The sequence below is a fragment of the Stylophora pistillata genome, chromosome 5, assembly GCF_964205215.1.
Source record: "Stylophora pistillata chromosome 5, jaStyPist1.2, whole genome shotgun sequence".
Taxonomy (NCBI): domain Eukaryota; kingdom Metazoa; phylum Cnidaria; class Anthozoa; order Scleractinia; family Pocilloporidae; genus Stylophora; species Stylophora pistillata.
In genome coordinates, this window is record NC_142523.1 from 31,003,853 (window position 1) to 31,029,753 (window position 25,901).

Below are 25,901 nucleotides of genomic sequence, written 5' to 3' on the forward strand. Positions count from 1 at the left end.
CGACTCGGGCATCTTAGTTTTTCATAACAAGCATATTCTGGCCGCCCAGGATTTCACAGTTTCAGAGCACTGGGCTCCCTCAAATTTTTCTTGGAGCACAGCCTTGAAATAAGTGGCTCTGTCTTTTGGGTGGTTCTTATGCTCAATTATATATTTTGCCAAAGCCGAACTGAAGTTGCACACGATATGAAATTTTTGGGTTCTGTCCTCGTGTACCGGTTCACAAGAGCCAATACAAAAGACCAAACAGTACACAATAGCTAACCGATAACTCCTAAACAAAGAAAGAACAATGGTAATTCCCTTGTGAACCGGTACACCAGGACAGAACCAATTTTTGTTTTTCGCGGGTGGTGAGTCCGTGGCAAGTAAGTTTTGTTTTTAAAAGAGCTAAGGCTAAGAATGAGACGGTTTTGAAAAGCTGAAGCAGTGATCCGAGGACGACGTATTATCAGGGTTACAAATTAAAGTGGTGGCTTGAACCGTATAAATCGGCATGTCAACGGCATTTCGGTCAGACCGTCGAGAAGACAAATCATGAGCACTCGTGTAAGTGGCACAGCCATCCTTAATCCCCAATCGTTATTACTGAATTTGTATCAAGCTGGCCAAAACAGTTCTACGTATAAACCTGGGACACACTGCTGTAACGTGTAGGATTGAAGCCCCCCAAAGTACAAAAACTGGCCTCAACAAGAGTAAGAATAAACCGAGGTATGTTTTAAGTACAAAATGTCCATTTTAACTGACAAGAAATTAAGTTTTCACTTTCCACCTTTGTTATTGTTTTTCTGAGCAGCAATGATCTTACTTTCCCAACTAGCATTTGTTTCCCATCACAATTATGTATAATTTAAAGCATGTCTTCTTTTTATGCTACTTTTCTTCCTCTACTTATTTCATTTTATTTCTTTTTGCTTTTTCTTTTCTTTCTTTACTAACCTACTGCCACCTGCAACATAAAATGTACTGAGCTAGCAGAATACCCCTAGTTTATTCTGTTCCCTGATTCACTAAATAACATTGCCATTCTGGTACTAGTAGAAAACAAATTTTTACATGTAAATTAGTATGTGTAATCAAATGGCGATGAGTGAAATTAGGAAATAATTTCCCTTGCGTCTTGTCAAAATTCTGATAATTTCCCGAGCCTTAAGGCGAGGGAAATTATCAGAATTTTGACAAAACGTAAGGGAAATTATTTCCTAGTTCACGAGAAAACCATTTGATTACCTTTTAATATCGTGGGTGACAAATTACGTTCACAACCGTAATTGTTTTTACTGGTTTATTCTATCGAAAACCGAGAACATGAAGAAGATAGTTTTCGTTTAAAGCATACATTATTGTTAAATGAGGTAAAATGAAATATATGGAGTTCATATATTTTGTACTGCGGTATTAGATACATATGATGCACGATCTTCACAGTAGATAGCGCTATTTATGCAATAGCGAAAATCGGACCTAAAAAAAAAAAAAAAAAAAAAAAAAATCAGGCTTGTACGGGATTCGAACCACTGACCTCTGCGATACTAGTGCAGCGCTCTACCAATTGAGCTAACAAGCAAACTGGGAGCAAACCGTTAAGTTGATTCGTAATAAACCATATGTATCTAATACCGCAGTACAAAATATATGAACTTCATATACTTCATTGTATCTCATTTATCACTTTCACGGGTTTATTACGAATCAACTTAACGGCCTGCTCCCAGTTGTGAATAAATTAGTGGAATGAAAGTGGGGAAAATCCACTAATTTATTCATGTTTTTCTCGTTGCCATGCACCCACCAATAACGTAGCTCCATTTTCCGGCTTTAAAAGCACACACAACCCACAATTCCTCTATTCGCTCCGATGAAGGGCTAACGCTCGAAACGTCAGCTTTTGTAATCATTACGGTGGCCAATTTACCATTTCAACTTTGTTGATATATCCAAACCATCCCAATCCAAGGTTATTACCCACAGGGTTACCTCGGGTAGGAGGTGAGTGTAACCACAGCTATTATTTTTGTCTTTGATATTACTCCTCCCGCCATGGCGTCGGCTGTTGTTGCCATTTGTGTCGAGATTCTTGGGCAAGACTGCAGTTTCGACTCTTTATGTATCACGTCGGTTGCCTGCTAAGAACAAGTTCGTCACCAAGGAGCGAGAGGAGTCGCGCAGACCCGTCAAAACTTTTTTACTTTCGATGGGACGTAGAGTATTCGTGGGTCAAGAAATCACTCTCGTTCCTCTTATTTAAATGCCTGTTATTCAATACTCAAGATAGTGTATTTACCCTACAGTACTCGTCATCGGTTATTTTACTTTTACTTAGGAGAGTAGATTTACGTTACGATTGAGTAATGGAAAGTTCCTAACAGTGGTAACGCTTTGTGACACTATGTAACGCAATATTCTACAAACTTATATTCACGCTATCTCGCTGCCATTAAAGATGGTTAAAGACGGGAGAAAAGCCGTAGAATTATCTAATTTACCTTCGACCTTGATAAGAAATTTGTCACAATCTGTTTGTCCCTATTTAAGTAACGCTCGCGATCCTTTGACCTCAGCCGTTTACTGCCACATGTCTGCGGGAGTCATACGAGCTCATGCGACGACGTGTGCTAAGTAAACGTGACAAACTCGATTGGAGTTAAGAAAATTAATGGTCCGAAAAAAGGTGGTCAATCTCTTTGGTTTCGTTTTCATTCAGTTTTTCTGGAGCTTATGTGATCTTACGCGAGAAACGTTTAAGATTATTCAGCAAGGACGCTTTTGTATCTGGGTTGTCACGAAGCTATCTCATGTCAATGCCTTTTGTATGGCCACGTTGTGTTTGCGCACGCAAACCAGAACACAGGGTGCCCACACAAGCGGCGTATCTGGTCGTTTGTTCGAAATATAAAGAAATGTATGGGAGAATATTGAAGAGTCGTAATATCGTAAACTTATATCAAGGAATAATTTGAACATATCAACAAAGTTGAAATGGTAAATTGGCTACCGTTACGATTATAAAAGCTGACGTTTCGAGCCTTAGCCCTTCGTCGGAGCGATGACGAAGTACTAACGCTCGAAACGTCAGCTTTTATAAAGGTCGGCACACACGAGGGGACTAGTCCCTGCGACTAGTCCCAGCGACCAGTTTCATGCGACTGGTCCCTTCGTGTGATCTACACATTTCTGTGGTCGCAGGGACCAAAATTTGGTCCCTGCGACTGGTCGCAAGAATTCAAGACATCGGCTTCAAGACATCAGTATATGTTTACAAAACTAGAAATAGGTTTTTATTCTTCAGCTGTAGAAATTTAGAATTCAGGGAAAATTCATAGAAACTGCAATGTTTACAAATACGGGAAGTCACGCATCATACTGACCCGTGATTGGCTTATTTACCGTTTAGTCGCAGGGATTTGTCGCATGAAACAAATGTTTGTCCCTTCGTGTGAACTGTTTGTGCGACCAGTCCCTGCGACTAAACGGTAAATAAGCCAATCACGGGTCAGTATGATGCGTGACTTCCGGTATTTGTAAACATTGCAGTTTCTGTGAATTTTCCCTGAATTCTAGATTTCTACAACTGAAGAATAAAAAACTATTTCTAGTTTTGTAAACATATACAGATGTCTTAAAAACTTTTTGATGGAATTTTTACCCTATCTGACTCTGTCTTTTAAAAAATAAAAACAAAAACGGAACACGCAAAAGCATGAATAATCCGACTGAATAAGTGTAGTTCATTTGCATTGATGTTTAATAGTGCTACAATGAAAAGTTACCAAATTTTCATTGTTTTCGTGTAGCACAACAGACTAAGAAATATCTTTTGCCTCTTAATTTTCCTATGTTCTTGTGCAATTGAGTGCCCTCATGTGAACGCCTTGAGGGACTAGTCCCTGCTACCGGTCCCCTCGTGTAAACCCTTCAAAGACTTGTCGCCGGGACTAGTCCCCTCGTGTGTGCCGACCACAGAAACGACAATAATACACAGCAAGTGAGGTAGTTTACATTTATTTTGAGCCTTATCATAGACATTCCTTGATATAAGTTTACGATATTACGACTCTTCAATATTCTTCCTTGACATTTCTTTATATTTCGAGCAAACGACCAGACACGCCGCTTGTGTGGGTGCCCTGTGACCAGAAACGATGACATTTTTCGCCATTGTTAGAAGAAAAATTTATTTCGTGTACGATTGAAATGTAACCAAAACATTGAACCTGGGGAAATGTTCAAGTAAAAGGCGAATGGAATACGATTATGCCTTGTAAATGAATGAAATAAATTTGCGGAAGTGCAAGATTTTTTTTACCTAGTTGGATGTGTAATGTTTTTGCATCACATTTGCCGGATTAATATTCTTTTGTTTAAATTTAAATTAGCCTTTCTGGCCTCGCTTGAGATAATGTTTCTTTTGTATTTTGTACTGGAGAACGAGGTCAGAAAGGCCAATTTAAATTTAAACAAAAGAACATTAATCCGGTAGCCATTTATGAAAGTGGTCTATGGAGTTTAATATTTTAGAATAAGAGCACTCTTTCAAAGCAGCACTATGGGCAATAAACATAACATGCATTTAACAAGAATGCCGTGAATTTTATGTCCAGCTCTTTAAGTCTTCTTCTTCAAGCGCATCAAGGTCAAAAAGTTCCAGTTTCCTTATGGATCGAGTTCGGAGAGGGTAATTTCGAAGGCTATCAAGTTCGTGGGTCCTATTTCATGGGTATAAAATGAAACCAGACAAAAGTTGCTCTTGCAAACATCGTTAAACCAGAACATTGCTCTGCAGTCACAGGCTCGGGCCGTAGGCGGTAAGCTAGAAATCCAATTTGTGCGAATTTATCTTGCATTTGAAGCTGTAACGAGGTAGTTCTAAGTGTTTAACGGGAACGCAATTTTAATTTGTCATCGACTTTTCGTGATGTTATTTATGTAAACTTCAAATTTTAGCATGAATATCACTAGGATTCTTCTCAACAGGTCAAATGTGTTAAGTCCGAATTCGAAGAAAAAACCCATGCGCTTTGGAACCTAACTCAAAACAACGCCCCAAGACAAGGTTTAACATTTTACTTATAGATTTTGTTTGCAACTTCAGAACTATGAATTGCACCAATGGTGTTGTATTGCCTTGCTAAAAACAACATAGAAGTGTTTTGTAGCGCAAGAATGCAAGTATTATAATTGAGCGGTCATGTATCGTGTTGTGTTCTTTTATGCCATGGGCAAACATTATTTTTATGTTTGCAAGTATTTGCCAACTGATTATGTAATAGCTGTTGCTCGTTATCAATGCTTCTGTGGTCGCGAATAGAAAGATTCTCATATCTGCTCAAGCGAACATAATCTCCTTGATGTACATTTTCGACCAGCTTTCGAGACATGCCCCAAGGCAGCAATGCTGTGAAGTCGAAATGAATATAAATGGCTTGCATGATGACAGCAGCAATGCTATGAAGTCGAAATGAATATAAATGGCTTGCATGATGACATTGAATTACGAGTCAGAGTGTCTGTGGAAGTGCAAATATTTATTTAGATATATATTCTGAGTTGCATGCTGTCGTCAGTATCTGGGTGAAATATAAAACGATGGGCTCGAAAGACTCAATGGTTTCAGCGCTTGAGGCAAATTGCCAGCTTAGAAGAATTAATCCGGTAATCTTCGGAAGACAAACCCAAAACCCTTACTTTGCTATTAAAAACCAATCTGAATTTTTCACGCGAACTAGAATTTGTAAGTCACTCCCTTTTTATCCGATCAGTAGAATATCAATTGCATATCGACATCACTGATTATCAAAAAGGAGAGCCAAGAAGGTGTGTTTGTCACGTTAATGTTTTCAAGCTCATTTCAACGCTTCGGATCTCTCGAGCGTCACAGTCAACGTTACGTAACACAACTGACGTCTACTTCACCGAGAAGCGGATTGTAAAATTTTCACGCGATACTTCACCGTGACTCAAACACGAATAAAATGAAAATCTCTTAGAAATCTCTTTTAAACTTAACCAACACACTCTCAATGAGGGATGCATACGGTTTAAGAAAGCCCTGATTTTGTCGATTAAGTTAAAGCCGATGGTAACGTCAGTAGCCAGCCATTTCTTGACTTGTGTCTTCGAATGGTTAATTTTTCGTTCCACCGCAACTTGAAGAGGACTTTCGCGTTCTTTAATCAACACATCACCTCATAAAAAGCCATTTTCTTTTATTTTGTAGAAAAATCCGCTACGTAATGAAAGAAGCTCGGAGATCTGGTGTTTAATGCATTATAAGTCCACGGGGAAATAACAAATTTGTCTAAGTACACACGTTTTTACGTGAAATTCAATATCAGGTCAAAGTTTGGAATGGTTAAGAAACATTGAATGCAATGAGTCCATTTTGACGTATCTTCAACCGAATTAATTAAAACCCCTCTACTAACTATGTTAAATCCAATCTTTGTTGAACGTTTGCAAAAGAGAACGACCTTCAAAACTTAATTTCATTGTGCTGAATTCTTCTCCGAAGTTTTTTTTATGAGTTTCTCGAAAAAAAAAAAGAACAAAACAAAACAAACAAAAACAAAACAAAACATAGCAGAACAAAGAAGATTTTTGAAGGCGAGCAGTTCTTGTTGAGTAGTCGAAGTCTTCGTTGTCTATTAAAAGGGTTTCAGTATGTTAAGTCATTCAAGTCGGACGAGCTTACAGGTTCAAAATCGATTTTGCAACCTTTATATGATGTGGATGATAAAAATTCAAATGTTTAATTTAAAAGGGCTGCTATTTTTTTGGAATGATGACATCGATAATGATGATAATGCTGTAGTAATGGTAATGAAAATATTTGTTTATCACCTCTGGTCTCCACTATGATAGTCAAAGTTTGAATTTGCGTTATACATTTTTTCTTTATTTTGCTCAAGGTACAAATCTTTAGAAGTCACGAGATAAATATGCAAATTTTTCACATTGGCTCTTTTTGAAGAATAAGGAATCAAAGAAAAAATACATCTTAAAATAAACAACCAAGTACTTAAGGGGGGATTCTACCTGAAATTAGCTCAAAATATTGTTTTTTTGTTTTCTTCAGAAATGCGAGGTTCAACTATTCGACTTTACACTGACGATCGTTTTTACCGAAAAATTTTAAAATATAAATGAGAAATTACGTTAGAAAAGAAGAGGTATCTAAATAGAAATCTCGTTTCCATGGCAACCAAAACAGCATTTTTTGTTTCTTACTTGTTTACCAGCCTGTTTGGAGCTCAAAATATGTCAAACAAGCCCGAAACGCCCCTTAGAATCCTTGTGCTGTCTTACATGAAGGGGAAAATAAGAAATTGAAAGAGTAACACTGGAGACGAGTGAGAGATTTTTGTGTGAAAGTTGTCACAGTGTATTGCGAAATATTGAACTCCTTTTGTCTCTTTTGTGCTGGAATGACTGGAAAGAAGAAAAGAACCGTTTACAGGAAAACTAGGAAAAGAAAGGGGCATGGAGGAGATCGTAAAAAAGCGCAATTACTGAAGAAAAGCGGTTGCAACAGGAAGAGTGAACCAAACGAACCGACCCCAGGAACTTCGCACGATCAGTCTGATCTGTCAGATTTTGGCGAAGAAAGCGATCAGCTTCCTAGTTCTTCAAGGAAGAAGATGAGATTCCAGAGCTCAGAAGATGAGTCTTCTTCAAGTTCTGATGAAAACAAAAAAGTTTTCGAGGTAGCTGAGGTAGAAAAAGGATACAGGCTCGTTGATCTAAAGAGCTTCTCTTCTGTGCTCTCAACTTTACACAAATGCGAAGAAGGTGAGAAAAATATCACACATCATAAATATGCTTTTCAGCCCCTTGAACCTAAAGAAAAACGATAGTTAGAATTATTTGCAGAAAAGGAGTTTTATTATTGTTTAATCATTTTTTCTGATCTTTCTTCACTGCAACACTTGTACACATTTATGGAGGTGTGAACTAATGCTCCAACATTGTGGTTCTGTTTGGTTCAGTAACTATAGCTAATAGCATCCTTTTCCGTCATGTTTTTAATATAGGAGACCTTACTATTGAAGAAAATACCGCTAGCCGTTATGGACTGATGTCAGATCTCTCCATTCACTGCAATTCTTGTGATGAAAGTACTCCTTGGCAGACATCACCCAACCTTGCCAAGAAAGGCAAATCATTTGATGTCAACCGGAGAGCTGTCTACCACTCAATAGAAACTGGAAGTGGCTACGAGGGACTCTCTTCTTTCTGTGCGATAATGAACATGCCTTGTTTGTCAAGAGCTGCTTACTACAAGCAAGTTGATGTAATTTTGGAAGCACTGGAAAGTGAAGCAAAAGAAGAACTAAAAGGTGCAGGCCAAAGGCTCCGAAAGCTAATCATGGAGGAAAATGGCATCTCAGACAGCACCACAATAATTGATGCTGCTGTTAGCTTTGATGGCACTTGGGCCAAAATAGGTTTCACATCACTAACAGGTGTTGTTTTCGTCATCTCAATTGACACAGGAGAAGTTTTAGACTATCACGTGATGTCTAAATCTTGCCGTAAGTGCTCCCTAAAGAACTCACAATGTGAAGGGAATGTGGAAGAGTTTGAAGAATGGAGGAGGGAGCATGTTGCATCTGGAGATTGTGACATCAACTTCGAAGGAAGTTCACCTGCTATGGAAGCAGAAGGAGCTTCTGTTCTTTGGAATAGATCCATCGAACTTCATAACATGAGGTACAAATGGATGGTGTCAGACGGGGACAGTAAGGCCTTTAACACTGTTCAACATGCCTATGATGACTGTGAAGTTATTAAACTGGATTGTGTAGGCCATGTGCAGAAAAGGATGGGCAAACATTTAATGAATTTGAAGGCATGCAGTAAGGGTAAACTTGCTGATGGAAAACCTATAGGAGGGCGTGGCCGGCTTACAGAAGGAAAGATCAAGCAGCTTCAAAGGTACTATGGCCTAGCAATCCGGCAAAACACCTTGACCAAGGCAAATCCCTCTGAACGGGAGGTTGACATTGCAGTTTATGCTATGAAAAAAAATATTATTGCCATTCTCCATCACTGTGTAAATTCAACTGACAATGCTAAACAACACCGCTTCTGTCCACCAGGTGATTCATCATGGTGCAAATGGCAACAGGACCAGGCAACAGGAACCAGTACCTACAAAGGAGATGACTGTTTGCCCGAAGTCTTCGTGGAGACTCTAAAACCCACATTTGTGTCATTAAGTGACAGTAAACTTTTAGAAAGATGTGTACGAGGAAAAACCCAGAACCCAAATGAAAGCATCAACGCAATGGTTTGGGTCCGGTGTCCCAAACATAAACACCATGGAGTGAAAGTTGTCCGGTGTGCTGCTGCGTCTGCAGTCTGCCACTTCCACAGAGGTGCAGAAAGCAGAGAAAGATTGATGGAAAGGCTTTCAATTCCTGGAGGTGCATTTACTGAGGATGCATTTCGACTAAGAGATAATTCAAGGCTTCGGAAAGCTGATAAGCAGGCAACGGCCAAGGAGAAGAAGCACCGGCAGGGATTGCAGCTTATCCGTACTCAAAGAGAAGCGGCTCTTCGTGAAAAAGAAGATGTTTCATATGAAGCTGGGGCATTCTAACTCTTGCTCTTGCCTATCCTAATTATATTTGAACTTATGGCTACTCATTGACTTCATAATTTGAATACAGGAGGTGTTTAATTTTAAAATCTTGTAACTTTAGGCCTTTTTTTCTCAAAACGTATTTTTTAATACTTGAGAAAAGATTACTCAAGAAGTATGAGAGCTATGGACCTGAAATTTTTAGGGATTGCTGATCTAATTGAGTTATTTGGGATGAGTGAAGGAAAATGCCATAGAGGTCTTTCTAAAGAAATGATTAAACAAATAGTGATCATGTGTTAGATGTGTAACTTGACACCAGTGCTGTGATGTCAAATTTAAAAAATTCTTGAAATCCTTCACTCATCCCAACAAGTATTCAATATTCTTTAGAATAACAGCAAAATATTGGTATTTCATTGAAACAGTTTCTAACAATCTTTACTCAAGTACATATAGGTGAGACACTACAAGTTGTTAATTGAAATGACCGGTGTCAGGTTACATTTGCTGCAGGTGTGACATAACACCTTTTTTTGAAAAATATAGTTCATAAGCTTTCCAGTGATATATAGTTTTAGATAGTTGTGACCAAAACTTAAATTCCTACAATTATTTGAAAAAATGCACTTTTTTTAGGTAGAATCCCCCCTTAATTAAATAGATAACAAAGTTTTGTTTTATCCAAATTTATAAGGCAACTCTTAAGGTGATTTGCAAGTGAAGTCCAGTCTACTGCTCACGAGAACAATTTATTTTTGGCTGTTTACCGTTTCCTGTAATGGATTATTTTTTTGTCAGTCTTCGAAGTCACTTTACCCGTGCGATTCGCCGTCCGTCTCTGGGCTTTCTTCGATTCCTGAATTTACGATCGATTGATGGGGTTTAGAAACGAAGCGTTGCAGTTTTTGAAAGAACCAATCACAGATCAAAACGTCAAGAGATGTGTCACTCACTCCTTTCTCACGCCCCCCACTTTCCCATTTCTAGCGAAGCTTCCTTCTTGAAGGGCGAGGGACGCTTTACGTAACTTTTGGGTGTAATTTGAGCATCACCGCATCGTCTTTCGCAGGAAATTTCAACAGGAAACTGTAGCCCCGCCGAAATCTCCACCAGTTTCTGAAAAACGCTTTGACAGGCTCAAAGAGCAAAGATTTGCATCCAGGAGGGCCAGTCTGAGCCGTTGTTGTCGAACGAAGTGAGTAAGTGTGCAACGTGGAACTTGGCGCCCTGCGGCTTGATCCCTGGTAGACGAAAAACATGACGTTGGATGCTGAAGACCAAAAGCGCTTGAAGGTCGCTGACTGGATCATCATCGCGATCTATTTTATGGCTTGCATGATCGTGGGACTTTGGGTAAGTTAAAAAAAAAAAATTGTAGTTCATTTAATTCGATCGGTTTTAAACCCACGCAAGGTTGTTTGCAACTTACGCTTTGCGCCTCCGTGCGTCAAAGTACGAGTGGACCGGAAGGATCTTTAACAAAGAATTTTAGAATCTACGGCAAATGTTATATTGTAGGAGACGATGTGTTTACCAGACTTTGTTACTATGAAAGGTGCTTTATCGAAAAAGACGAACTCCAGAATGCAGACACAGCCTGAACTCTAGATGTGGACAAACGCATCGTACTCACCTTCTCAAATCCTATTTGCCATGGCCTCCAGAAACAAAAATTCTCATCAGCCATCTGCCAGGGTTGTTTTAATATATTTTAAGTTTCGCTCTCCCAGCATTCTTAAAAATCGACAGGAAAAATTTTAAAATACAATTGTCTGTTTTTGTAGACTTTGGTGTCTGGAACGTGGCCGTAATTTTATCCCTAAATAGACTAAGGCGAAGTCGTACTGCGATAAATGCGTGCAAAGATTTGCCTTTTTTGATCCTTTATTTAACTTTCGTATGAATACAACATGTGAACGCCGTCATCTTGCCAGTGTGTATATCGTGAGCTTCTCTCAGTAATATTTCGTGCTTCAACGCGATAGCAGTCTATAAATAAATGACACTAACAGCATTAATTTTACAAGATTGACAGGTTTTTGATAGAGCTCGGTTGATCTTTAACTTTTCTGCAACGGAGCACTGTTGCGCTCATTCGTTCCTAGCATCTTTGAAGTTATTTTTCCCGTGAAACGAACCCCAGTCATGGATCCCTGATTCGGTTGTGTTGGAAACTGTGAGTCAATATTATTGAGGAAGGCAATTGTTTTTTTTGTCATTATGTACAAAGCCTTGCTCATTGGTATGCAGAGTTCTGTGATTGTCAGTCATCTGAAATATGTGCCAGCTTGGTGTATGCAAATTGCAAACTCTTTGGAGTTTACAAGAACAATACATTTGTGTTTGTATTTTGTTGGCAAAATTTTTCATAACAGACTGTATTTGAAGTAATCAGAAAAGTCCCTTGGCAACATAGTACATTAGAGTATGCTTTGCACCCTTTCTTGACCCCGTAACATACTAAGCTATATTTCAACCTTGGGAATGTTCACAACAATAATTATATTCTCATTGAAGGGAATAAATGTTTGGCTTTGTTTCTATGTTTTGGAAGGTTTTTACCTCTCAAAGTTATTGTTTTGACCTTTTGAAACCTCCACAATGTAACTGTTCTTAAGAACATCTGGAGTTGTGTCTTGAAAGTGGAATCAGAAATATTTTGTTGATTTAAAACAGTTTTACCTGTCATCCATCATGCCACATTCTGAACATATTTTTTGTAATTAATTGGTCTAGATAACTTCAAAACTTTTTTCCTTTATGAAGAAATTGAGTGTTGCTGAATCAGACATCTTGCTAGAAATAACATGATTAGAAACTGTCACAATAGTCATGTTTATGCATTATTGACCAAGTGTGAGGTTGAATATCAACTGCCGCTTTTAGGACTCCATCACCATTTATTTTCCTTTTTTTTTTTCTTTTGTTTTTCAGTCTAAGTTCCGAAAACAGAGGGGCAGAGATGAAACTGCGGAAACATACTTTTTGGCCGGAAGATCCATGATGTGGTGGGCGGTAAGTTCTTTTGTAACCTTTTACATCCTACATGCATACAAACTCTTTATACTGTTTTCTACACTTTCCTAAGCAGGATTCTTGGTAAAGTTTTTCAAAGGAGGTCAAAAATAAGAAATAGCAGATAACTCTGTTACCTTCCCCCGTGTTTGGGGTGTGTGGCGCATAGGCTCCTGTCGGGGTCTAGGTTTCTCAATAAATACAGGGCCTTTTCACTTGGCCGTGAGGAGAATGGAATGGAAAACATGTGGGAGGTCATTTCACGAGGTGACTGCGAGAGACGAATTTGGTCAAAAAAGCAGGATTTCTTTAACATATGGTGTATTTTCAAACTGGCAACATGTGATAGATATCTTTACAACATTGGTTGGAAGGAGAAAAGAGATATTTTTCCAAAAAATTTAAAAAATCGTTGGATAACTTCTGTAAATAATTATTTCAGTCCCGGGTCTCAGTGAAATAGCCGATAACATTTACTTGAATAGCGGGTAAAAATAACTGGTTACCGGCTCTTAACAAGAACCCTGCCCAAGGTGCTGGTAAGGAGAATTTTTTCAACAGTCAAGAACTTCTCTTGATAATGATCATTTGGCTTATTGTTATGGGCCCAGTTGTTCGAAAGCCATTTATTGTTAATCCAGGGTTAAATTTGAATCCGGGCTTCTATATTTCTCTGTTCAAAAGCTGTTTTGGGATAACTTTCCCAGTTCTTTTTAGAGTACTATTCAATCATCAAATTGTAGAAAAATGGAATGAAACTGAATTTTCCTTCAAACCTTTCAGATCTGATATCAAATTTCACACTAACCCTGGGTTATCTTAACCAAGCTTTGAACAACTGCCCCATGGTCTTCATGATGTGTGGTATGGGTGTGTATTGTTGGGAGAAATTAGATGGCAGTCACTCGTGTGTTTTAAGGGTCAACAATAAAAAACGAGATAAGAAGCTGTACTCCTTTTCTTTTGATCTCAACCACACTCATGCTTAAAACATTTCTTTTGTAACTTTGATTGGCTGGTTAAACAAAGTAAATGACTGTGTTCTGTGGATGATACTTGGGACAAAATTGCAAGTTAGAATTTGTCAGGGAATCTAAGATTTCCTAAGATTTAATTCTTTTTTTTTTTTTTTTTTATACCAGAGAGAAGGGCGGGGGGATTGGGTGTAAATTGTAAATTGTATAGTTATTAAGCTCTTAGAAAATGCTTTTATGTCAGTTTGCTTTCCGTCAAGATTGAGATCCTGATTTCTCAATTCTTGATGGTCTGAAACCCCATTCCATGTAATCAGAACTGAAGCTGGCTTTCTTTTCCTTTCTCCTCCAAACCATGTGATTATTTCCTGATTATTCCCAAAGTCCTCCCTATCCTTTTTATTGCTTAACCCTAAGATTTTATCCTTCAATGGTTTCTCAAAACCAATCCTGATTTAATTCCAAAAATGGCCTTGACACAATTTAATAAGATCTATATTTTTTTTTTTGATCTTTTTAGAATTTAGAATTGACTGTTTTTCCACCAACCCATTTTAAAAATGTTATTTTCATATTTGGATTGACATGCAATAGATATAAAACCATGTACTTGTGCGTCCTTATAAATGCACTTTGATTTTATTACAGCTCTTTTCTTAGACTGAAATCCTGTTTCCCAATCGTATTCCAGGTTGGGCCCAGTCTTTTTGCCAGTAACATTGGTAGTGAGCACTTTGTTGGATTGGCTGGCTCTGGGGCTGCCACAGGGATTGGTGTTGTGTCGTATGAATGGCAGGTAGCTCTCAAATTAGTTTTGATTTGTCGTTCAGTGGTTAATGTTCAATTGCAGCTGTTTGTAGGAATTGTATTGTGTTTTCTGTGCTAGTAATGCTGCAGTAGTTGGCAGGGGCTTCATTAATGTTTTCTGCGGGAGGTCAACTGGTTTTCAGAGGTGGGCGAAACTCTTTGAACTGAACTTCTTTATAAGATAAACTTTACTCTAGACCGTCAAATCAGGTGGGCAAAACCGTCCTCACAACTGGTCAATTTGCCCAGTGCCTGGCCCTTAATGAAACCCCTGAGTTGGATATGGTTCTTCAACTGGAAATACATGTATTCATTTACATGTTAATGGGAAATAGTAAAATGGGTCTTACCTCTCACAGCTTAGGAAGCAGTTGACTTGGAGAAATTTTGTAAAATTCCTTGTGGCTGGGATATAATTTACATGGTCCCAATTAATAATCTCTAAAGTACAGACTGGATTGAGCTTTTGCTACCATCATGACAACAAAGAGTTGTGTTTACTTGTTTTGGAATGAGTAGGAACAAAGCAGCCTGTTCTAGAGAACTACAGTAAATTATGAGAAGTTGATGTTGTTGTTCTTTGGTGATATCATGCTCGTCCTTCACTGTGGCTTGTTTTCTAAATAATGCATAGCTGATATTGCTCCAAAAAAGGTCAGCTTGTTTTCCTAGATCGCAAGCAAGTTTATTTAATTTAGGCTTTGTGTGGGTGTTGGTGATGTTGTTGTGTTGTAATGATTTATGTAATTGGATGTTTGCTAAACAGAGCATGTCTTCTTTATTAAAAATTCACAACAGGAGATAATTTTCAAAGTTTGAATAAATTTGAAAATGTATAAACCATGATCAGTGAATTAACTCTGTAGTTATGTCCACTAGGGAAGGAAATGTAACTTGTTCCCCTTTGTAAATGAAATTTTGGCTATTTTAGTTATTTTCATTAACTATTCTTGTGGGTTGTTTTCCAGTACAATATTAAAGATGGTACATGTATTTGAATGGGACAAAAAAAAAAACTATTTTAACTGCAATTAAGAGAAAAACTTTTTGTGTTTCCCAAGGACTTATTTATTTCCAAGCAGCATCGATCTCCATTGCAAGCAAATAAGCACTGCCATTAAGTGCAGTCTTCTGTCAAAATAAACATCTGATGAGTTTTTTAGTCAAAACACCCCAGAGCATGTTTTCCAATATCATAAGAAATGCTTTGGAAAAACAATAGTGCTTTGTTACAGAAGATTACAATCATTCAAGCTTGTCTTCACTGAATTGAGATAATAATTACTACAATCTCTGTTGATAAATAGGATCTCAAACAAAGCCTCTTGGTGTGAATATACTGTTCAGATTACGTAATAGTTACATGGCAGAAATGATGATGACGATAACTACATGGGAGGCTGTATTTTGCGTGATTTTCTTCTCTTTTGCTGATTCTTGTAAATTTTTCAATTATAGTCCAGCCAAACTGCATTTTGAACAGTCTTTCTGGATATTATGTAACTGTGAGTTGCCGCTGAAACAAGCTTAACTTGCTTAAGTGGCACATTAGTCAAGAGTTTATAAGACCTCATTAGATGCAGTAGCCATCTAAAGATAGACACATCAAGATTGTGAAGCAAAGTACAATGCCTGTACTCTTACCCTCTTATGATTATAAGCCATACTTGTCTGACCTTCAACATAAATTCAATGCGGGACATAAAATAGTGCCAAATGAAGGCGCCATTGTGGCCAAGGTTGAGAACTCAATGTCTTGAGTGTGCTGCTAGATTAGGGGCAGATAAAAGCTAGCCCTAAGGTTGTACAACTTCATGAAGGGTTTTGATTGTCTTTTAAGTACCGGACTGTATGTTGATTTAAATTTACTAGTCAAGTATAGTTCCAGTGTGTTCCTAAGGGATAACTTGAGCTTTCAATGAGAGCTGATAAGAAGCCAAAACTGTTGTCTGTCAGCTGCTTTTAGCTAGCTGCATTTGCCTCATTTCACCATCAGTACTTCCAAAAAAAAAAAATTAATATTGTTACTATATATTGATGTACCATGAATAAATTTGTGCTGAGGCCATTTCCTAGTTGAGTGGAATTGAATGCATACTTGACCAAAAATAGATATGTGCATTTGTGAGTCAATTCTTTGTTAAAAATTTTCTGAAGGTTCATTTAAACTGAATAATTTATAGTGTTGCATGCATGTTACGTAACAGAACATTATGGTGTTTTTAACAATCTGGCCTGTTAAATCGAGTCTGGTATTTGCCATCTACTTTCAAACTTATTGACAGCACTAATAGTTATATTTACTGTTAGGAATCAGAAGGAATGGGGAAGTAGGTAACTTTGATGGTGGGCCAATATCTTCATTCAGTTCTCTGCCAACTAATGGGACAGCAAGAAGGGTTAACTAAATTTCAAGCAGAAGTTGGCTTGCAGTCATTTAGGTTACTGGTTGTAAAATTCTTGTCATTCGGTGTTTTTGGTCTCAAGTTAAAGTCAGATAAACTTATGGAGTATTTTTTGGGAACAAAAACTCATTAATTTTAGGTCACATAATAGTGACTTAAAAATTTGAACTTAGAGTTCCGATTGGGTGACTATTTGCAAACTGATGGGCTGTTGTTCAAGGAACACACTTGTGAATTGGAAAAGTGTCCCTGAATATACATGTCCTTAAAACCTGTTACTGATACAAAGATTATCAAGGCAGGTTTTTTCTTTTCAGTTGGAATCAGAATTTTTGTCTCGAAAAGAGGAATACCTTGATTAAGGGTGCATCATTGTATTGATTTCATGTTTATCACATACTGTTACATTTATAAAATTGTCAAATTTATTTTTTGTTGTTTGCAGGCTTGCTGGGTTCTGCTCCTCCTTGGATGGGTTTTCCTGCCAATTTACTTGCGTTCAAGGGTAAGACTTCTTGCTAAAACATCTTAGAAAGAAGAGAACCACTTATTTGGCTTTGTTTTAAATTTGTTTCTTAAAATTGCATGGTGGTCTTTTTTGCAAGGTCCAACTGCTTTCCACCTCATGTCATTTGCTGATATATACTGGGATTAGCTTTGGAACAATTCAAGCCACTTTTCATTCTGACTTGATGCTAACCTTTAAACTCCCAAGATCTGATTGATAATTGTCTCTTCCAGCTGCAACACATGTTCTTCTAAAAAAGTTACTAGATCGATCAAAAGGTGCTAGATGAAGATAACAACTTCTACCTGATAAGTTTGAGTATTCTCATTACCTGTTTGCTGAATCGTGTATGGATATTATAGGGAGAAATTACATATTAATCACTTCTGAGAGATAAAGGGTTAACTCACTCTCAATAACTGTGTGAAAGTGTAGTGTGATCGTCCAGGTGAGTTTGCTGTTGGTGGTGGTGATTGACATTTTGACAACCTGTGCGGAAGTCGTCATCAGAGTCAAGTGAATAGTTGTTGTCAGTAGAAAGTTCTTAGTCCCGTTTGTGTAAAATGATTGGTCAGTTTTGCTGTTTTGTTATTGGCTCTAAGACTCAAGTGGTGTAAGTCACTATCAATGTATTGCAAACAATCATTTTTGTCATGCAATGCTGTGTTTTTTACATTGACTGCAGGTGTTTACCATGCCTGAATTTCTGCAAAAAAGGTTTCAGAGCCAGTGGGTCAGAACCTATCTCACTGTGGTGGCTCTGATTTCATATGTGTTCACAAAGTTTTCGGTGAGTATGACTCAGGGTGAATTGTTACAGAAGAATACAATCATTCAAGCTTAATTTCTACCTCACCTCTGAATAGGGATAATTACCACATTCTCTGTAGATACATGTAACTCTAATCTCAAACAAAGCCTCGTTGGTGGAATATTGGGTCCAGATTATGTAAACACGACATGGCGGACAGGATGATGATGATAGAATGTGATATGTGTGTTTCATGCAGGGAATGTTTGTGTATTGCCTATATGCAGTGACTGGTGATGTCACCCTGTGATTCTGGAAGCAGTTTCCTATTGTACACTTGTATCTCCAAATTGAAAGCTGCTTAACCTAACGAATTTGCAACAACAAAAAAATCCATATCACAGAGTTTGGAGACCCTTAAAATAAGGAAAATGCTGAGAACCCCAATTCCGTCAGGCAAAAGGGTCTCGGTGGGGATGTTGAAATATTCTGAATCCTAATTGTAGATTTGAATAAAATGCTATACTTCACCCTAAGTTGTGTTATGAATCAGTAATAATTGTTTTGTAGGTTGACATCTATGCAGGTAGTTTGTTCCTGTACGAAGCAATTGGCTGGAATATTTATATCTCTGCTGCTGTGACCTTGGCTATAACTGCTGTCTACACTGTCTTGGGTAAGCTAAAAACAGTTCCTAAAATAGTCCTATTATATTTAACAATTATTCCACGAGTGCACGTTGGATACGAGATGATAGATAGCCAGTGAGGCAAATAGTGCCGAGTTGGCCATAATCATCTCATATCCAACAAATGCAAGGGGAATAATTGTTTTATTTAAAAAAAAAATACGTCCCCTAGATATTAGACAAATCTTCTCCACTTTATTTTGTAAGAAGAAACCGAATGTTACAATGTACAGATATAAGATTATGGTATATTGGCTCGTATACCATAATGGCTGAACCAATAAAATGTCTTGAATTGCATTATCCAATGATCCAGTTTTTAATAAATACAAATATGGCTCATGCTGCGTGAGATGTGGCTCTCTCCACTAAGAAGTTTAATTGGGTCCTTGGTCCCAGTGAAAGGTCAGGGAAGCTGGATGAAATTCTGTGGGGTAACCCCCGGGATGGCTGACTTCCCATCCAGGGTGGGTTGGGGAGTGATACTCCTTCAGTTACTTCCTGCTAAGGAGACCTGGGGCCCATTAATTTTCTTGAAAGTCCCGGTAACTTAACAGGCCCGAAGCCATGACTTTTGTTTTAAAATCAGAATTTAAAGGATATGAAAGCAGGTTCTGGCATCCAAACCAGTCCTTTTTGTTTCTTTAGCTGATAGATTTTGGGTATCATTTTCAAAACTTTTAAAATCCTCATCTTGAATGAAACTAGATCAGCTTTATGGGCCCATTCAAGTTACTAGGACGTTTGAGAAATGGGCCCCAGGCAAAACTCCAGTTGGCTGGGCTTGTGTACAGATGTATTACCTTACGTGCAGCTTGTTACATATAAAAATTTCCTTGGTTCCTTAAACTGTTAAGTGGAACTAAAGTTAACTCGTTACTGACATTCTCACTTTTGTCTGCAGGTGGTTTGACTGCTGTTATCTTCACAGATGTCCTCCAGTGTACCATCATGATTTTGGGTGCCATTGTACTGGCAATATTAAGTAAGAGCACATGATTATGTACCGGTATTCATACTCATGCATATTCACTAATATGCATCTTGGTTCATGATACATTTCTTATACAATTCAGCTCAGAAATGAGCTGTCCTTGAATTGCAACAAGAAAATAAGGCCTGAACTTGAAGATCGCTGTCTTCTAACTTGACACTGAAGGGTAGAATATCTTTGCATTTTATTAAAGATTGCAGGTTCCTTCATGTGAACATGATTTCGTGAACTTATGCATTCACGAATATATATACCCCTAAAATTGCAAAGGAGATGATAGCTACAGTCATAACTATCTACACTGTAACATCAGTTTGCATATTCTCCATACTGTTCTCTGTACTTTTCCTAAAGTGCTGACAAGGAGAATCTGTAGCAAAGTTCCTTGTTAAGCTCATTTCCAAAAACGCAACACAAGCTCGATGTCGAATCTAAATCTGTCATCATTAGATGCCATCTTGGATTTAGGGAACCTTTCAAGTTGTATATGATCCATTCTAGTGTCCTCTTTGACTGTATCACCATGATTTTTGAGCAATTTACTCTATCTATTACAGTGACAGGGTGAAAATTTGTGTGTGTGTGTGTGTGTGTGTTATAATGGCCACCAACTTTTTGGAATTGGCTACCACTTAAAAATATTTAGGAGCCAAGTGCATGGCTGCCTGAAAAAAAAAAGTTAATTTTATGCCCTGTTTATTCTCTTGACCTTAACATTTGATTCAGGTGTGATATTGTAAAGAGGAATTAGACACTCTGGACACTCAGAGGTTGTTATCTTGATCTAGCACCAAACTTTGTAACTAATTTACAAGGAAGTGCTTTGCAGCCAGCGAGGAGAATTAACAATCGATCAGATCCTAGGAGTGAAAAGAGTAATAACATGTAGTGCTGATGGGGCTAATTGATGCTGACTTTTTTGCTATAATGATGTTTTTAAGGCTTTGTAAAAGTTGGAGGATACAATGGTCTTTGGGAAAAGTTTGGAAGTGCCCACGGGACTCCTTACGCTCCTACTGTTGCACCAGTGACTATGGCAGTCAATATGACAAATGTCTCAATGCTGGGAAATATGACTACTGTGATGCCGTCCACTCGACCAGACCTGACTGGCTGCTTCAAATTGACACCTTACTGGGGAAACATGTTCCGTCCAATAGACGACCCTCACTATCCATGGCTTGGATTGTGGACTACTCTTCCTATTATGGGAGTCTGGTAGTGGTGTACAGATCAGGTAAGTCAAGAAGGTAGTTTAGAGATTTTGCCAATGACAAGTAGGCCCTTTACTTGTTTTGCCCATCTAACAAGGTTACCTCCACTCAAACCAATCAATTTAACTCATAACTGGTTACACCTGTCTCGGCGGGGTGTCAAGAGGTAATTAACTGAGTTTAGTATTTACTGTTAGTCAGTTTTAGCTTTTGAAATGGATAGCCTGGCAGCAGACCACTGAACAACCAAACAAATACGATGCTTCACAACATCTTGGCAACATTGACATAGGGCTGCCATACTGGAGTTGTAGATTCTAGCCCAGGCCTTTGGCAGTCATAAATGGGGTTTTGTTCTTTTTTCTGAAATTGCCTATACATCATCCAAATCCTGTCTGGTCCACTATTGCTCGCATTGGAAGTTGACCCAAAGAGTTAAATATTAGAAAAATATGGAACAAACAGATGTATTGAGTAAATATGAAAATACATAAAATATTAGTAATAATTTATGTATTTTCATATTTACTCAATACATCTGTTCCATATTTTTCTAATATTTAACTCTTTGGGCCAGCTTCCAATGCAAGCAATAGTGGACCAGACATGATTTGGATGATGTTTTTTTCCAATATACAAATAAACACTGTTTTACCACAACGCCTATTCTACATTGTAGTTCTGGTCACTCCAACCATCTTGTAATAACTGACAATGAGAGGGAAAATGTTTCTATTATGGTGAAATCAGCTCACAAGGCTCATCCTGCCAGAGCTTATATCCCATAATGCAGTACTAGCTTGAAAATTATGTGTAGATCTGTTGTGGAAGTGTTAAGCCTGATCTACAATGGAAATTCTCCCTACAGTGTCACAACTGAATAGTGTATGAAGGTTAGGAGAATAAAGGAATTGAACATCTAAATCTAAATGTCTGATATGCAAAGGGTAATACAGCCCATCTTCAGCAGATATCCCACCCATCCCACTCCAGGGGAGGACATCCATCACACAGTAATCTCATGTGCGGGAAATTGACATCTCCTACCCCAACCCTGCAGGAGACGGGGCCTACAGTTTTAATACATATTCATCCTTATCCGAGGAGACTAGAATATCTATCCATTTTTTGATTTTATAGAAAGGTAGCAAATTTTCCTCACTTATGTTAAGACCATGATTATTGGTCCAGCCAGGGCTCAAACCCTCGACCTCCCGCACAACACAATCCGGTGCTCTAACCAATTGAGCTAGAAAAGAAGCTCTTGATTGTTGAACAAATTCTCTTTGTTAGTACTAGAGAAAAGGTACAGTGAACAGTATTTAGAACATACAACTTACATTGGGTGGATGTTACCTTGGTTAGATGAAGTGCCAGTTTTTAATGTTTACTCTGATTACTTTTCCAGAAGTTTTGTGACTTTTTCAAGTCCACTAAATGGTGTAAAGGTATGGAAGGCTATTTCTGGGGGATCTCGTACCCTTGATGGCAGGGTTCCACAATTCCAATAGTTTAATCAGTTTTGTTTTCTTTTTGTCTTTGTGTCTCAGTGATCATTTCTCCAGGAATCACTGGATGTTATGTCCACTAATGATGACAATTAACACTTTAGGTTTTACTCTAGAACTTTATTCCAGATACATGGATGCTGCCAAGGTTTGTGAAATGTCTTTAGAAAACTTGGTTATAATTTTTCAAGGGGGGTGGGCTTTGGTGGTGATGGGCAAGGGTGGGGAAGGTGATAAACATTTTTTCTTTGGGGACTGGCCTGGGATAAGAGCATGGTCATGTTGTGAACAAGTGGACTGGGCTCCACCTCTCTGTGAAGCACCTTCAGAAAACAGAGCTGTTGTATTGTATTACCTCTGGAGTTCGAGTATTTTATTTTTGTACTGCTCTGCTGTCTAGTTACATGGGGGGAAATTTGTAAACCAAGGCTGAAATGGTGGAACAGAGAGGTGAACTCACTTGAATAGTTTTTAATCACAAAGCTTAGTGGAAGAATTGAATATGGAACCATCAATAGGGCTGAAATTTGGGACTTCGGGATGGCAAATGTAACACCCTAACTTTTGTAACTTGGTTATTCCATTTTTTTACAGTCCCAAGATGAACATTTTAACTTTCTAACGCATTTATTTCGTCCACTTCCTATTCTGTAGGAGATGCTTTTCCGTCGTACTTGTAAACTGGTAGAGTTTGAGAATGCAGCAAAAGCACTGGAAAAAGCCAAACCTAAGAACCAAGAAGCGGTAAGATTCAGACAAACTTGTGTTTTGCACGTGATATACATTCCTTTGGTAGTTTTCCCCTCATTCTGTTGCTCGTGATTTTTATTATCCAAATATGCTTCATAGAGTACAAATAACGCGCGAGACGAGTACAAGTATCACACGATATTTGTACTCCAGAAATATCCGCGAAATTCGCCCGCAATGAAAGAACAATGTGGCGTGTTGGATAATAAATCTCTTATTTAATGTTTTGTTGTGTGTTATTGCTGATTATTTTTACTCGTTTGTATTTTGACTCGCCCTACGGGCTCGTCAAAATACGGTACAACTCGTAAAAATACTCAGCGATAGTATACAACAAAACCTCCATTAAGATATCCCTTACGAAAACAAACCTATTTTATTTCTATTTATTGTCTATTTTAATGCTATCACCTCTATTTTTGTACTATGTTATTTTCTCAGACTTATATTTTATTCCTATTTTACCTGAAAGGGAAAATAGAGCCACTATTTTAACCATATTTTAAGGCAAGGTTGAACAAGGTGGTGTATTTTATTTCTATTTTCTCAAAATGAGCAGAAAAATAACCAGCTAAACAGACTATTTTAATCATATTTTATTTTCTACATCAGTAAAATAGTGATCAAATAGTCTGTTTTATTTCTGTTTTCTGCTGATAGGACATGCTAAAGCCATTTCCTTTGAAAAATATGTAAAAAATAGGTTATCACAACCCTATTTTATCAAAGAAATTGTTGACTTATTGCAAAATAGATATAGAATAGACTGTTTCATTTTTATTTTTTGAGGTGGATTCTAATCCATTGCAAAATAGGTATTAAATAGTCTATTTTAATTCTATTTTCTTCAAATTATCCCAGACCCACAATATTTGAAACAGCAACTAGGTGTGAAGTATGATAACCTGTCCTATTTTATACCTTTTTCATTCATGAATTCAAGCTTGACTAACATACAGTACTCTAAAGTCACAGTTTCTGTCTTGACAAAATAAAGATAGGTTCAAATTTGAAAACATCGGGTGGAAGTTTTCAAGTTTCGCGGTCATAAAAATCTCTACACAGATTCTTTAAAACTGAAACCACTAAATTAAAATATGTTCTGAAGGCTTAAGAGGTCTATCCAAGGGTCGCATTTGTCGCCCTCCTCATGATCATAATCTTTGCATTGTCGACTGAAATAAGTCTTACAGTAATCCTTTTTTGAAAGGAACAGCGGTCTGGCTTAACAAACTGAGTGATGGTTCACCAGTTTCCATATGTGTGAAGTCGTTCGGTTGCGAAGCGTCATATTAGTAAGTTATTGACTCTGTGCTGAGGTCGTCCGAGGTAAAGCAGTGGACGTCGGAAAGTTCTGAGGTCAACGTCGCAAGGTTGTTCGAGGTATCTTTAGTCCCGTTTGAGAAAGATACTTGTTGTAAGGTCCACGCAAGTTTCTTCTTCTCTAGCTTTTTTGACGAAGAACGATCCTCACTCTTATCCGCCATTTTTTTGTCACGCTCCGCTGACATCTAGTACGGTCGGCGTATATACGGGATCTTGTAATTCTCCTAAAGTGGTGACATACGGGACACGGAATTTAGTTTTAGCGGGCGAAACGAACCTTGTCTCCCGATCGGAGAAGCGTGGAGTTCCGTTGGTATTTTGCCTTTTCTATTTAGATCTTGCCTCTCTTGGACACAATGAGCAACACAAAGAACAACAATAGAAGGCAAACAACACCAACTGATTCAAGCTGGTGAAAGAGGTAAGTGAAACTGTTTTTTATTCATACAAAGTTCCAAGTTTATTTCAAACGTGAAGGTGCTTTTGATTCGTGGTCAGAATAAGCCCCAATGTTTGTTGCATTTCAATGGCTATAAATATAAGCTTATAGAGTGATCTGTTTCCATAAACTACGTAAACATTTACTTAATTTGAGTTTGCAGACTCCCTTGTACTAATGCACTTGAAGAGAAACCTAAACACCTCTCAAATAGAAAGAGGGGCAATAGAATTATACCTTCGATCGTTAATTTGAAAACGCGCCAATACCTGCATCATGCTCTCTTTCTTAATTGTTCTAAAATTCGAGATCACTGTAATTGGATTTTTAATCCTGGCATACAAGAATTGTTTGTTTTTCTATTTATTGAAGTAAGAATCAAAGATGAGGGAGCATGCATAGTGATGTTGATCCCAAACTCTCTCCATCTCTCTACTTTGCCAAGTTGGTGATGATGTCACAAGATGCATTCGCTCATAAATTTACTCAGTCAGGGTTGTCCCATAAAATCTCAATTTTAGTCCACATTAGAAGTGCATCTTTTTGTGTCTGATGCAATAAGAGTCGTTATTAAGTCAATACTGAGTGCTTGCGATAGAAATTGTTCTTATGTGTATATGCAACTTTGTTCCTAAAACAGATTTTGCTATGGTTGCAAAACTTGGACAAGTAAAAAGCACAAAGAATTTACAGCCAAGACAACCGTGAGAACTGAAGTCAATTCAATGATCCATTCCAGGATTTTTTTTAGGTAAGATTAATTTTATGTAGCTGCCTTTGCATGACTGGGATTGTGGTAAGATAGCACAATTTTGTATGGTAGAGCTTCCCGAATTAGCAGACTCTCTTTGGATTAGAAGGGATCTCTGCTTAGGAGGTTAAGGTGTAATGTTTGTAACTGGCTGGCTTTATAAGCCTTTATAATAGAACTAT

The 25,901-nt window shown here is 37.9% G+C and overlaps 3 protein-coding genes and 1 pseudogene across 17 annotated transcripts in view; 2 read left to right on the top strand and 2 right to left on the bottom strand.

Annotated features, from left to right (window-relative positions):
• Positions 1-25,901, bottom strand: part of LOC148731419 (uncharacterized) — a 387,633-nt pseudogene that overhangs the window by 191,428 nt on the left and 170,304 nt on the right.
• The window catches only part of LOC148731420 (neural cell adhesion molecule 1-B-like), a 284,150-nt gene that overhangs the window by 184,947 nt on the left and 73,302 nt on the right, over positions 1-25,901 (bottom strand). The gene's annotated exons all lie outside the window — the stretch shown is intronic.
• Positions 572-25,719, top strand: LOC148731430 (sodium/glucose cotransporter 2-like). 15 transcript variants are annotated; one of them, XM_088761132.1, is made up of 12 exons: positions 10,594-10,942; positions 12,524-12,604; positions 14,270-14,374; positions 17,236-17,295; positions 17,984-18,088; positions 18,620-18,725; positions 19,642-19,722; positions 20,673-20,968; positions 22,354-22,393; positions 22,558-22,601; positions 23,108-23,197; positions 24,414-25,719. In XM_088761132.1, exons 1-8 carry the CDS (start codon positions 10,847-10,849, stop codon positions 20,951-20,953), a joined length of 915 nt encoding a protein of 304 aa, XP_088617258.1. In that variant the 5' UTR covers positions 10,594-10,846; the 3' UTR covers positions 20,954-20,968; positions 22,354-22,393; positions 22,558-22,601; positions 23,108-23,197; positions 24,414-25,719. The 15 variants fall into 15 exon arrangements, with proteins under 15 accessions (XP_088617249.1, XP_088617250.1, XP_088617248.1 ...); XM_088761127.1 differs by having other exon boundaries at positions 10,595-10,942; positions 20,673-22,601; positions 24,414-24,586; positions 24,865-24,950; positions 25,609-25,719; XM_088761130.1 differs by having other exon boundaries at positions 10,595-10,942; positions 22,496-22,601.
• On the top strand, positions 5,071-10,156 carry LOC148731431 (uncharacterized). The gene is made up of 2 exons (XM_088761105.1): positions 5,071-7,791; positions 8,034-10,156. The coding sequence occupies exons 1-2, from the start codon at positions 7,428-7,430 to the stop codon at positions 9,602-9,604; spliced, it is 1,935 nt and encodes a 644-aa protein (XP_088617231.1). The 5' UTR covers positions 5,071-7,427; the 3' UTR covers positions 9,605-10,156.